The sequence below is a fragment of the Enhydra lutris genome, unplaced genomic scaffold, assembly GCF_002288905.1.
Source record: "Enhydra lutris kenyoni isolate GAN:26980312 unplaced genomic scaffold, ASM228890v2 scaffoldscaffold1, whole genome shotgun sequence".
Taxonomy (NCBI): domain Eukaryota; kingdom Metazoa; phylum Chordata; class Mammalia; order Carnivora; family Mustelidae; genus Enhydra; species Enhydra lutris.
This window is the reverse complement of record NW_019154085.1, coordinates 40,232,033-40,245,868: the sequence shown is the minus strand read 5'-3', so window position 1 is coordinate 40,245,868 and position 13,836 is coordinate 40,232,033. Positions and strand designations below refer to the sequence as shown.

At 45.7% G+C, this 13,836-nt stretch overlaps 1 protein-coding gene across 4 annotated transcripts in view; it reads right to left on the bottom strand.

Moving 5' to 3' along the window:
* LOC111144288 (DIS3 like 3'-5' exoribonuclease 2) overlaps positions 1 to 13,836 on the bottom strand; it is a 359,800-nt gene that overhangs the window by 128,238 nt on the left and 217,726 nt on the right. For all 4 annotated transcript variants that reach the window (XM_022498710.1, XM_022498559.1, XM_022498640.1 and 1 more), the window contains one exon: positions 5,356 to 5,435. In XM_022498710.1, coding sequence (XP_022354418.1) covers positions 5,356 to 5,435 — 80 coding nt within the window. The remainder of the gene's footprint in view (positions 1 to 5,355; positions 5,436 to 13,836) is intronic.

Genomic DNA, 13,836 nt, shown 5'->3' with positions numbered 1-13,836 from the left:
GAAAAGAAGTCCAAAAACGAGAACCAAGAGCAAGTAGGGCCCTCCAAGCCCAAGGAAGAAAGAGTTTCAAGAAGGAAGAGCAAAGAGCCAAGTGCTACAGATGTCGGGTGAACCGAGGTCAGGGACGACCTGTTTGTTGAACTTGCCGAAGCCATGCTGCAAAGGGGAAAAGGAACAAATGGGAAGAGAGACAGGAGCAGCAGCAGGTTCAGGCCACTCTTTCGAGGGGAAAGAGTGTCCATTCTCATGGACACAGGAGGGTGGAAGTTCCTGAGGCGGAGCAGAGCTGAGGAAGCTTCTGTAGGATGGAGGAGACTGAAGTTTGCACACGGAGAGGAAGAAGCCAGACCGAGGGGAAATGTCAAGTGCCGGGGAGAGTGACTGGTGCAGGGAGATCCACCCAGAGGGAGAAGAGAGCCCAGGGGGTTTCTGGCCTGCTTGCTGGGATTTGCCTGAATGTTCACGCACAAGCTCCAGGACTTCCATGCTCTCTTTTCCTTCCCAGAGGCAGATGCAGAGACATCCTGTCGAAAACTCCTCTAGCACCCATTTCATTGGACAGATTCTCTGGTCATACCTAGAACACAGGGGCACAGTCTCTCCAGCTCCTACTTCCGCACCGCCTCCAAAGGCATTAGTCATGACGAGAAACTCTTAGCAGGTGACAAATACAGCTACATGGGGGAAATTACACAGTTTAGGAATTCTGTGACATTCTAACAGGCTTTGCTCCTGATCTCTCGTTCCTATTTCCTTGCTGGGACAGAGTTCCCTAGTCCCTCCTCCTTCGGGAAGGGAAAGCCATGCAACCAGGAAGGCAACAGAGGCAAATCAGGCAGGAAGACTGGCGCCCCCTACAGCAAAGCAGGTAACCTGCATTCCAGAGGTCCCTCAGACGGGATGATGGCTGTTCATCTGACGATTTTCTTACAATGTATCAGTCTGGTAGGATGGCTCCTGCTTTCTTTGAGTCAGATGGCTGCACTCTGTGGGGATAGGAAATAGGAGCAGGTGGCTAAATAGAGAGGGGGTGTGCTCCTTGAGTGGGGATTTCAGGGTTCAGAGATGAAAGCAGCACGCAGAGAGACAGGCGAGATGGATGTGACTATGGGTATCCCGCCCAGGCATTCCCTATGGACTTCTGCTGAGGTGTGGTTAAGGTGTCAAGTCCCCAGAAAGCCTCAAGGAGGAATGGGTTTGTTCATTCATTCATTCATTCATTCATTCATTCATTTCCCCCCAGTAGTTTCTAGTATATTCACACAACGTTGTGCACCTATCAACTATCAAATTCCAGAACATTTTCATCACCCCCAAAAGAAGTCATTACTAGTCATTAGTAGTCATTACTCATTCCCCCCTCTCCCCAGGGTCAAAATCCTTCATTTCTAAGGCCTGGCTAGGATAATGCTGCCACATTCAAAGGCAGAGCACTCACGAGAGAATAAAACATTAGAGAAAGCAGCCACGAGAGAGGCGGGGAACATGAATTCCCTGTAGAATCTGGAGGGGGCCTGGATTGGCTAAGCTGAGTAGAGGTCCTATCTAACAATCTCTCCTTGAGACTGAAGCAAAGCAGTGAGCCTTGTCTAATTGAAGAGAATGGGTTCCTATTACTCTGGACTTGGGTCAGCCCAGTAAGGAGGCCCTGATGCCATGGAGAAGTCTGGATACAGGTTGTCATGTACCTCAGACCTCATAAGGGCAGAAGTGACTGCACGACACGGGCAACAGGCTACAGCTCATGGAAGAACATACAGGATGCTCAGCGGAGGGGTGGTGACGCAAAGGTGACAGCTGTTATGCAGTCCCTCGGGCGTGCTCATGTGAGAGACAAGCCTTGTTCTGGAGCCCCCAACAGGCATACGCGGGACCAAGGGAAGGAAAACTGCAGCAAGACAGCAGCATTTCAGACCACAACAGGGAGGAGTTTCCTAACAGTTATGCCATCTTCAGGCCGAATGGGCTGCCCATAAGGTAGAGAGTTAAAATGCAGTCTGGAGAGTCAATAAGTGGATGCTGTGGAGGTAATTTAAAAACCAGAGGGTGATGTGACGACCGTAGCCCTCCATGCCTGAGTGGTGAGGTCAGCTCTGAGGTGTGCTGCAAGTGATCTGTTAGAGTAATAAGACACAGGAGTGTGTGACTCGCCACCTTGAGATTCTGGGTTATCTCTGTAACACCACTCTTGTACACTTGCATTATTCAGTATTTTCTTGAGCAAAAGTGGATTGCTCCATGTTCAAGTCAGCGGGCTGGGTCATGCCCATGGGAACATTTTACTCGAGTGTAGTTTTAAGCTCAGGGAGGCAGGGACTTGGCAGGCTAGATGACTGGTAGAACCCCTTCCAGAGCTGAGATTCCTCAAGGGGAGGGGGCACCCCCTCCTCAGCCAACTGACATAATCCTGACATTCCGGGGAACAGGTGTCCCTGCCTTTCCACAGAGCAGATCTACAGGTTGTATGGTTGTCTAAGTGTCACACCTACAGGAGACACTGATCATGAGTCCCAAGGATACATCTGAACTCTACAGAATGGGACAGTGAGGACTAGAAAAGTTACATCTGTTTGAGGGTCTCATTTGCACAGAATAGTCATTCAGATGATTTCAGTATGTCCAAAGGGAAGTCTGACCTCTATATATTTTCTTCAAATAAAAATGATTATCGATGAGGTAAAAAGGCCGAGAAAACATTATTTGCTTCTTGAAACGTTAAACATTTTTTCCTCTAAGCAAAAACTGACATGCACTGGTAACTAATGGAACCAGAACTCAGCCAACTTCACCCCAATCCAAACTGGAATGGACTTTCACTTTTCATCCCCCTGGATAAATAGCTTTGGCAGCAGCCCTTGTCACAAAGGCCAACTGTAGAAGTGCCACCCTAAAACTGCTTGACTGACCCACTCTGGCCTTTTCAGATTTTTCCCTGCCTCCTTCTCCATGCCCTTCTTCTGCTGCTCTGCCAGATGACCGATGCTAACGACTCCTCTGGAACGCAGGAACCACTGAGCGGACGGAAGGCATGGGATCACCTGGTGCAGGGCGCTACTGAGCAGCCTGTGATTTCTGGCACCTCATCACTCTTTTTTTTTTTTATTACAAAAAATTTTTTTTTTCCATTATGAAACTATAGTACCACATTAGAAGCATATGGAAACCAGAGAACAGAGAAAAATCACTTAGGATCCCATCATTCTAATAAAATCGCTGTTTGCATTTTGGTGCGTTGTCTACTGATCTCCAGGGCTCCCTGTGTATGTGGTTCTATGGACTACATGCATTTAGCTTATGTGGCTCCCCGCCCCCACCTCTGAAAGGGAAAGGTGACAGCTTAGATAAATATGTACCATCAGACGGTCAACTCCATACAGACACCGTCTCTCCCAAACCAGCTCATCCTCTTGCCGCCCTGGCTTCTCACTTGTAAATTCCATCTCCCTATCATCCAGGTTGAAACTTTTGCTCTGTCTTGGGTAGTGTGAAGACTGCTTTCCCTCAGCCTCAACATCCATTTCCACTGATTCGTCTGTCATTACTCCTCTGTCACATCTGCCTTCCCTGCCTTCCCCGTGCCGTCACAACCTCTAGTCCAGTTACTGCCTGCTTCCCTGAACGATTCCAATGCTTCTCTGCCTCTACTTCCTCTCCTTCATCTTGTACTGCTAGATTAGTTTCTTTGACTGCTCTCCTTGAATAAGAGATTGAAAACGACTGGTTTTCAATTTTCTGGCACAGAACATCCTTTGGCTGGACATTTACAAACAGGTACCATTTGTCCCCCATCTACTTTCCCTGCCCTATCTTTTACCGCTTCCCTCCCAGAAACCTCTGCTGGGAATCTGTCACCCTAGACAGGAGATGTAGTGTGTAGTGCATACAGTGAGTGGGGTAGGACACGTGCCTGCTCTCTGGGTGCCCGTGAGAACACCACCCAGGCCAGCTGAGATGCAGTGACAGGTGTTAGACCTTGCCTTCGGCCACTTAACAACTATAAAAGTGGACACAATAAATGAAACAACTGTTTTCAAGCATTAGACTCCAAACAGAGCAGGGCCATGAACCTGGAGAAAAGGGAAATACAGGAAGTGAGGTTCACTGTCACCTGTCTTCCTGCCTGGGATCACTTTTCAGACTGGAGATCGGGGGAGTGGACTGCACAGAGAGTGACATGTTCAAGCTTTTGCATTTAGCAAATATTCCTCAGAAGATGATAAACCAGCCCAGCATTTGCTTTTTTAAGAAGGCTGCTCACACTCTGGATTTTGAAAATCTGCAATTGCTCCAAAATTTCTAGGGGAACTTTTCTGCCTTTATGTGTTATGTTTCTTTCAATTTTCTTTGTTGAAACTACTGAGCAACCTTGCCTACAGTTTCAAGGAGGACTCCCACTAGAAGATGAAAGCATTTTCTGGCAGTGATGTGTTCTGTCCCTCAGCCTCCTATTTGCTAATCTTCACTGCCTGCTCCAGTAGAGAAGAGATCACACAGGGAACCTATGTGGAGTTGTACATCAATGAAATACATGAACACCTCTGCAATGTCTTAGAAGACTTCGCCACAGACTGAAACTCCAAGGGTAGCCGGCTGTCAGGCCCATGGCAGTGAAGCCATATCCAGAACAACTGAAGCCAAGGCAGTCCCCTAGACGCCATCCTAGAGAGGGGCACGAAATAGCAAAAGCCGAGAAGCACCACGTGGGAGGGGCATTAGAACAGGGATTGCTAGGGTTTGCTTTTCTCACATCCCACACACTTTCCCTCCCCCTGCCCCACCACAGTTTTTAAATCCCATACTCTTCCCTGCTTAGGTCCATCCCCAAAGAATGTTTAAAGGGCCCCTACCAGCTGCCTTTCATAATCTGCTGGACACATGAAGACCTGCAGGAGCAGGGCCGGCTTTTCCAGCGCAGGTGCAGAGGGCATTCAGCAGGAAGGTGGACCCACTGCTGAGTATGCCTTTGGAGAGTACCCCCAAATCATCCTAATCTATTGGTAAATGCAGGTAAAGAACCCAATGCTTCTCCAAAGCAGAGGTTAAGGGCTTTCTTCTTGAACACATGACACCCAACTCCAACTTCCTAAAGAGCCAAGGCCTGGAAGTAGTTATTCTGCTTTCATTGCTGCAGCAGCTGAGGCCCGAAGAGTCCCAGTGAGAGGACCTTTCTTATTCTCACCCTCATCAGAGTCACCACAGGAACACAATCTTTAAGTCCCATACAGTGCAGGCCCAGGAACAAAGCAAACCCAACTCTACACATTATATTGTTTGGGGAGTATGCGGCCGCCAGGCTGACCAGAAAGGCATGCAGACGGCCCGCTACCCAGAAAGGTATAGAATTTTCCAGCCTACCATCAGCAAGTAGCTTGCAGGAGAGGGCATCATCGAGGTCACGGGCAGTTGATGGGTCAATGGTGAAGATACAGTCTTTCCTAGGAAGGATTGAAGATAGGATTAGCAATGCCACAAACACCAGAGTCTTCAACCCACTGCACTAGAGTTTTAGAGAACAGTTACTTTGCAAATGCGCAAATGGCAGGCAAAGGGAAGAGTAGCTTCTGTCATGGCTCTCTGAGAAGGAGATCTTTAGTCAACTGTGAGGCAGGAGACACAAATTCGGGAAGTTCCCATCTCCATCGTGTCTCCGAGGGTCTTCTACTTCCTGTGAACGGGCACCTACTTCTCCTTGAGCCTGAGCAAGAGGAAGTGTGAGTGGGTAGAGTGAAGGGGCTTCCACATACAAGGCTTCCCAGAGAGAGTTTTCCGACATGAGGAGCAAGTGCCTTTGGTAAATTACTTCCGAAGGTCAGTTCTTGCTTCTGCCTCCCTCGTCCTCAGTGGCTAATGGGAACCTGTCCTTCAAGGATCTATGTGAGGATGTCTCACTGCTCCTTCTCCTATCTTGCTGAAATGGGGGTTGGCCAAAGAATAAGTCATCTGACTTGTTGTGACAAAGGGGATAGGACCCAAGAATAAGTTTTACCAAAAAAACAAAACAAAACAAAACAACAACTTGGGGCCATACAGTTAGCCGTAATACGACTATGCATGGAAACGTACCCAATCAGGTTGTTTCTATGGACTCATTGTATATTTTACCCAAGCTCACGGAATCAGTATGCCCTCTCCCCACTAATTGTCACATGGTACCTCTGTGCATATCTCCCTCTTAATCTGTGAAGTGCTGGGACATTCTCGTTCTGCTGTAGGGCTTCCAGCCACCCGTCCACCCACATAAATACCCACGGTTTGGGCAGTCCGTCCACAGTTCTCCCCACCCCCTGCCTCACTAGCTGGTGCCCTCTGCTCCCAGGCTCACTAGTTGGTGCCCTCTGCTGCCACTGGACTCTTCCCAAGTTTTCCCTCCACATCCTCTAGTACAAGCAGGGACACTGCTGTCACACCCCGGTCTCCTTGGATGCCTCAGCGCTGACGGGAAGCAGCCTGCTTCCCAACAATCAGACTGGCTTGCTTCGTACAAACTTCTTTCCTTGGGTTGCTCCTCTGCTTAAAGTGTCCCCAAAGCCCTCAGAGACTGCCAAGCTGGCTCTGTTCCCTTCTGCCTAAAAACTCTCAGCAGCCCACTGTGACCTCTTACGGCGATCAGCTCACCCCTGCAGTAGCTTGATTCTAGGACAGTACCGTTTCTAAGATGCCCCATCAATTTGACAATAGCTTTTTAGGGAAACAAAAACCCCTACCATAATAAATATATACATTGATTTTAATGTATCACAGGATTTGAGAAATGTCAAAACGGTAAAAAGAGAGCTAAATTCTTAAATGGTAAATGAATATACAGAGAAGCAAACTGCGTACCTCTACACAAGGGAAAGGTAATTAGCAACAAGAAGGAACAAATTGCTCCTACATGTAACAACTTGGAATCTCAAAGTTTCTATGCTAAGTTAAAAACACCATTCTCATGAGCTTACATGATGTATATAATTCCATTTCTATGACATTCTCAAAAAGACAGAACTATATGACCACAGATCCGTGGTTGCCAGGGGCTGAGGGCACCTGGTCTGGGAGACCATAGCTTTCCTGTATCTTGACTATTATGGTGGTTACATGAGTCTATAGGTGTCTTAAAATTCATGTAACTGTACAAGTAAAGGTCAACTTTATTGTTTATTAACTTAAAGACTGTTTTTTAAAAAAGATTTTATTTATTTATTTGAGAGAATGTGTGTGCAAGCAGGGAGGGGCAGAGAGGTAGGGAGGCAGAGGCAGAGGGAGAGGGAGAGAATCCCAAACAGACTCTACACTGAGCATGGAGCCTGACGTGGGGCTCGATCTTAACCCCAAGATCATGACCTGAGCTGAAACCAGGAGACACTTAACCGATGGAGCCACCTGCGTGCCGCTAAAAATAAAAAATTTTTAAATAAGATTTTTGAATCAAGGGGCGCCTGGGTGGCTCAGCAGGTGAAGCCTCTGCCTTCAGCTCAGGTCATGGTCTCAGGGTCCTGGGATCGAGCCCCGCATTGGGCTCTCTGCTCAACAGGGAGCCTGCTTCCTCCCCTCCCTCTGCCTGCCTCTCTGCCTTCCTATGATCTCTCTCTCTGTCAAATAAATAAATCTTTAAAAAAAAAAAAGATTTTTGAATCAAGGAAAGTAAAAAAGTATGCGTTCATTATTAATAGAGTTGATGAATAGGTGCTGGAATTACTAACATTTTCCTTTATGGTTTTCCATATTTTTTCAAAAATTTCACTATAACTTATTTTCATAAATGGAAAAAATTAGCATTGTAGATAATCTCCCCCAAACAAAAATAATTGTCCACCACATACATAATATTGCTTATAAAGACATGAAGCAACTTTGTAGACTCGTACTGTAGAATACAGTCACTAGCTTTAAAATGATGAGCGGCGTAGAACTATAAACACACTGGTATATGAAGAGAAGAGGGTGAGGAAAGTTGGGTGCGACTTTCAAGGTGAAGGACACAAGAGCATTTAGAGCGCAGTCCTAGGGAGAATGGCTTCTCAGGACATCCAATCTTCTCACTAAATAGTTGAAGAAGAGGTGCTCACAGTAGGGGGAATACCAGTGTGGAAGTCTTGGGATATAAAGAAATAATTTCTGTCCCACCATATAAAAGAAGATGTAATATGGCACAGTGCCAGATGAAAAGAGAAACACCAGATGTCCCCTGGAAAGAAGCTCCCTGAAGGCTGTGTTGGCAACTCCCAAGTGTTTGCTGAATGAATGCACGCATGCTGACAGGAAGGGACAGGGAAGTGAAATCAATCCTAACACCAAAGTAATGGGCTCTGAATTGATGAGGATCTTGAACTTGGTTCACAAGGCAGGGAAGGAACTGACTGCTTGTTTCTTTTTGTAGCCCCCACAAAAGCTGGCAAAATGCTTTATATGTACACTGAGTACTCAATAAATACTTCTTAAACTGAAAGTAAAATGTCAGACTTGGAGGAGGGAATGTTTTGATCCTCCTTCCTTAGTGACATCATAAGAAGCTGAAAGAATGTCCCTTTAGTCAAAAATCAAAAAGAACACTGTTAGCTTGGTGGGGGCCACAGCTGACTAGTTTACTTAGATTGTTGAGAAGGAAGTAATGTTTTCTTAAAATTAAATGTCTCTGGGTGCTTTGACTTTTATTTCAGTGAATGAATAAATGATGCCCACTAAAACATTACAGCGCCCAACTGGTACAGACATACATGACAGAGTAAAATTTCAGGGCTTTGGTTTTAATTTGTCAATTTCTTTAAGAGGACTCACTGTTTAGAGAAAAATCTTCGACTAGCCTGAACACTCAAACCAACTCTCTACTACTTTTTTTTTTAATCTGCTCTTAAACCAGAAACATGAAAGTCAAAATTAAAACAACTCTGAGGAACAGCAACCAGGAAGGCTTGCTAGAAAGACATACCATCCAAATATTATCTTTGATCATGGGTCAGCAAACTATAGCCACAGACCAAAAAGGGCCTGCCACCTGTTTTTAAATGACCTGTGGGAAACAATGGTTTTGCATTTCTTAATGGTTGGGAAAAAACCAAAAGAAAAATATGTTTCGTGACATGGGAAAATCATATGAAATTTGAATTTCAGTATCCATAAATGGACATATAGCCACGCTTTTTGGATACAATGGCAGAGCTGAGCTGAGTAGTTATGACAGAGACTGTCTACTTAACGTTATCTATCTGGCCCTTAACAGAAAGTTTCCTGACCCATTTTAGATCAACGATCCCCAGTGAAACAAGTTTTGTGTTTTGTTTTGTTTTTTTCTTAAAGGTCTGATGATTAAATCAGTTTGGGAAATGCTGAGTCAATTTCTTAATTGAGGGACTTTTAGAGCCTTCAGTGTGCTGCTGCTGTGCAAGTCTTGCCATACCTATTGTATCTAGGCTTTTTATTCCTCTTTTTTTTTTTTCCCCTTGGTGGTAGAGCATCTCCCAGATGCAACAGGTTCCGCAGGAGACCGCCCTTTGAGAAGTGATGAACCAGATTCTGCACAGGCCTCCAGTGGAGTCCTTATCCCAGACGGAGCCTTGCCATCAAGCCTGCCTCAGGGGTCATGGCAAGAAGCCAACAGAACGGCCAGGCTGTCCACTGCAGGTAAGCCGATGAGGGCTTTGTTTCATCCACTCTCTCAGGGCCCCTTTTATGAGGGCTTCTGGGGGAAGTTTATTCAGGGCAAGGACCCACTCCTACCCTCTTGAGTTAATGGTTTGTTTGTATCTTTTATGAGTCCCTCTTTGCTTTGGCATCTAGGAACTCAGAAAACTATTGCGACCCACCTCAAAAGAATCTTGTTTGTCATTTGGACTCTGTGAATTCACCTTTATCCTGGTTGTGACTAATTATCCCACTTACATACACCTTTTGCCTTGTATCCTAATTTTAAAAAATTAACTGCATTATATGTATGCCCGCTAGCTCCCTTAAACTTTTTTTTTTTTTTTTAAACAGTACAGTATAAGCATGTATGTGCACAGATTAAGGGGTCACAACATTTCAGAATCACGTTGAAGGGGACACCGGATGAAAAGAAGACCTTCAGTATGGGCTACTAAAAGAACTAACTTCTAGACAGAGTGAAACTTGGAGAGCTCCCAACAAGTATTTGTACTGTAGCCGAGCCCTCCAAACTCACTCGCTCACTATGGAAAATTGGGAGAAGCAAGGGAACAGCGAGTGACCCTGACAAACCCCAGTCCTCAGCGCTGAGAGCCAGTGATTTAGTCTGTGGTCATCGCCACAGTTACGAAGCGGCCACAATGTGGTGTATGTGGGCTCCTGGCCATGGCCACGGCAGCCGGGAGCTGCTGGCCTCTGCATTTGGGAACCTAGCCCCACGGGGGTGGCGCACTGTGCCGCTGTTACACTCTGGTAACATGCTGGGGCTTTTACTGGCTCCTTTTCTGGAAGGCTTTGGTCTCACAACCTGCAGGGAGCAGCCTGGCCTGCCAGCGTTTAGAACCTGTGAGACCAAATATTTAAAGAGTTCCGCAACAATGGTTAGAAAGAAGCTAACCCTGACCCACAGGAAATCAAGTGCCAGGTGGGGGAGGGAAAGAACAAGACTCCAGTTCATGAGGCTGCAGAATTCCAATTCAGTGCAACGTTATGTAACCCAAATTTCTGAAGGCACATGACTGAAGGGCTTAGTAGAACTTTTTAAAGGGACAGAAAGCTTCTAAGATTGTCCTCCTCAAAGCCATGTGTCCAGGAAAAGAAGACAAGAAAAGTAAGTGAAAGCTTTCTCTAATCCCTTAAGACCTTGCCAAGAATCCCAGGAAATCAACCATAGAAAGAATTTCTGTTCCTCTGTCCCTCACACACTCTTCCTCTGACCCTGCGTCTTCTCCCTCCTCAAGGCACCAGCTCTTCTGGAGGCAGCTGGCTCGTCTCCATGGCGACACTGCCTCACCACTTTGTCACTACGTGACCTCTTCATCTCCTTCACCTCGCTGGAGTCTGGCCTCAGCCCTTACCCGGGTCATAGAAATTGCTCTCCCTGTGGGGCGCCTGGTGGCTCAGTTGATTAGGCTTCCGACTCCTGATCTTAGCCCAGGTCTTAGTGTCATGGTCCTGAATTCGAGCCCTGCATTGGACTCCATGCTGGGCGTGGAGCCTACTTTAAAAAAAAAAAAAAAAAAAAGGATGAAATTGCTCTCCCTAAGGTCACAAGTACTGCCAGGTTAATCACCTTAAAGCATGTGTCTGGTCAAAAACCTTTTTCCACTCCTTACTGAGTAAAATAGAAATTCAGTTTAGAATTCAGAACCTTTCATGACATGGCCCCAACCTGTATTTTTCCAGCTGGTCTGCACAGTCCCAACATGAGTCTTTTGTGCTGAACTTTCCTCTGTGCCCTCTGGTCTCTGAAACACTGTGCTGTTCCTGACATGCAGGAACATGTCCAATGTCTGGGACCGACCTAGCTTTGAAAAGACTGGCTACACGAAGCTACCTTTTTTCCAGGGAAACTTCTGTGGTTCCACCCGGTGGAGAGAGCTTCTGGTCTGCTGTCCCACCCATGTCTGCAGCCTGCCCCTCTCCAGTGGTGCTGGTCATTGTCACCAGCATGCTGGTGGGGACTGAGGGACAGATCTTCTCCCTGTGACAGGGCTGCACACGCCTCAAGGTCTGGCTCTGTGTCTCCTCCAACACACTGAAGGCACACATGATAAGCGAAGGAGCAAAGGACCAGAAGGTCTCGTTAGCACTTTTCCATTCAACTCTGCTGTGGCATCTTGGGAAATACATTTAGGATTAGAACTCATGACCTCCTGGCGTGCAAGCCTGTGGTCACACCACAGTGTTATTTTTTCCAAGGGTGTCCTTTTCTGTCTTCATCTCATCTTCTTTTCTCATAAAACAGTGTTTTACAAACTGTGGTTCAGGGCCCATCTCCAGACTAACAAAATTTCAAGAGGCCCTCCTCTCCTCTGTCCGTGACTCTCAGTTTATGTCTCCTTGATAGCAAGCAATTCTGCTATGAAGGATCTGGGTCAGTGCTGATGAATGGGTGAAAAGGGATGGGAAAATTTTAAGAAATAACCTTAAGAGGTTAAAGAATATGATCTTTACACAAACACTTTCCTTGATGAGACGAGTCTACACAGAAACCAGAAAATGTGATATAAACTACAGCAGGAAAAAAAGCTAATAGCCAGAGCACTCATCCATGGGCTACCAGGTAGAGAGCCCAGCCGGATGGGCGCTGGACAGTCCAGTCAACAAGTCAAATGCTGAATTCGTCTGAGCTTCCATTTCTATTTGACTTTTCTGAGGCAAAGGGAGCTGAGAGTATTGTCCAAACTGATGGCCGCCCCCTGTGGTGTGGCAGGGCTGGACTTTTATTTTTCCTGATGGCAGCTGTGGAAATGTTAATGCTCTTTCACTCAGCCCTCCCGCCACAACAGATGCTACAAAGTTTGACACAAATCCCAGATTTTTCAGAACAGAAAAAGACTAAGGTCTATTTAAAGCAGAAAGAGACCTTAGTCCGTCTGTCCCTCTCTCCCCTATGAGTAATGAAGCGACCCATCTGAGACCGGAGAGCGAGCTGAAGAAACAGAGTGCTGCCCTGGGGAGGCTGTTTTGTACGGGACCCCAGGTTTTTAACCTAGAGCCCACAGAAGGCTGACCTCAAGTATCAGCAAAATTCTAGATCAAGTGAACGTAGTCATTAGGTTACTCTCTAAAGGACAAAGATAGGATGAGACCGAATTAGAATCAACAGAAATGGTCTTCCCCATTACATTCCCTCACTCACTGAACCTCTCATTCTTTGCCATTTTTTGTACTTCAACAATCAACACTCTGGAGCAGAGGTTGCGGGACAAGGCTGGCCGGAACTAAGGGAGCCAGGGAAAGCCATGGTTTCAACTCAAAGAACGTGCTAAAATTTTCTTCCCCTCAATTTTCATTTTGTTTAAACTTTTAGGGAAGTTGAAAGAACCCTGTAGGATGAACATCCATAAACTTCTCACCAAGATTCATCAAATGTCAACACTTTGCCCATATTTGCTTTATCTTTCTCTCTCTAACCCTTCCCCTACATATATCTAGATTTTTTTTCACATCTGAACTGTTTAAACTTATGTTGCAAAGATGATATTTTACTCCTCCATACTTTAGCATGCATTTTCTAACTCTAAGGGCCTTCTTCTACAGAACCACAATATTGTTACCGTAGACAAGAAGACTAATAATCCCCTATAATTGACTTACAGATCATATTCAAATGTCTTCAACTGTCCCCCAAAAGTTTCTTCAGCTCTTTGCTTCCCTGCTGATCTAGGATCTAATCAAGATTTACACATAGTATTTGGTAGTTATGTCTCTTTCGTCTGTTTGATGTGAAACTGTCCATCCTTTCTTTCTTTTCAACGTAACATTGCTTTTTGAAGAGTCCAGGCCAGATGCCTTGTAGGATGTCTTACGTTCTGGATTTATCAGCTTGTTTCCTCACGGAAAGTAGAAGAAAGGAAGGGGCAGAAGGAAATCAAATGTGGTAAAGTTCATCTTCTCTGAATTTCCCAAATAGAAAGTTGGGTTTTAAGTCTCAACTAGATTCAGAGTGAACATTCTAGGTTGAATACTTCACAGGTGGCAGTGTGTACTCATACTGCCTTTCTTCAGAAGGCACAAACTGTCAGGCTATGGCATTTGATTACTCGGTTAAAGTGCTGATACCCAGTTTTTTCTGTGGAATAATTTCATCGGTAGAATAGAACTTTCAGATAATGTGAATATCTTGTTCTCAAAGAAACCTTCGAGCAGTGATTTTAGCATCCACTGGGGATTTTTGCCTGAATTGCTATAACTCTACAAGTTATAAAA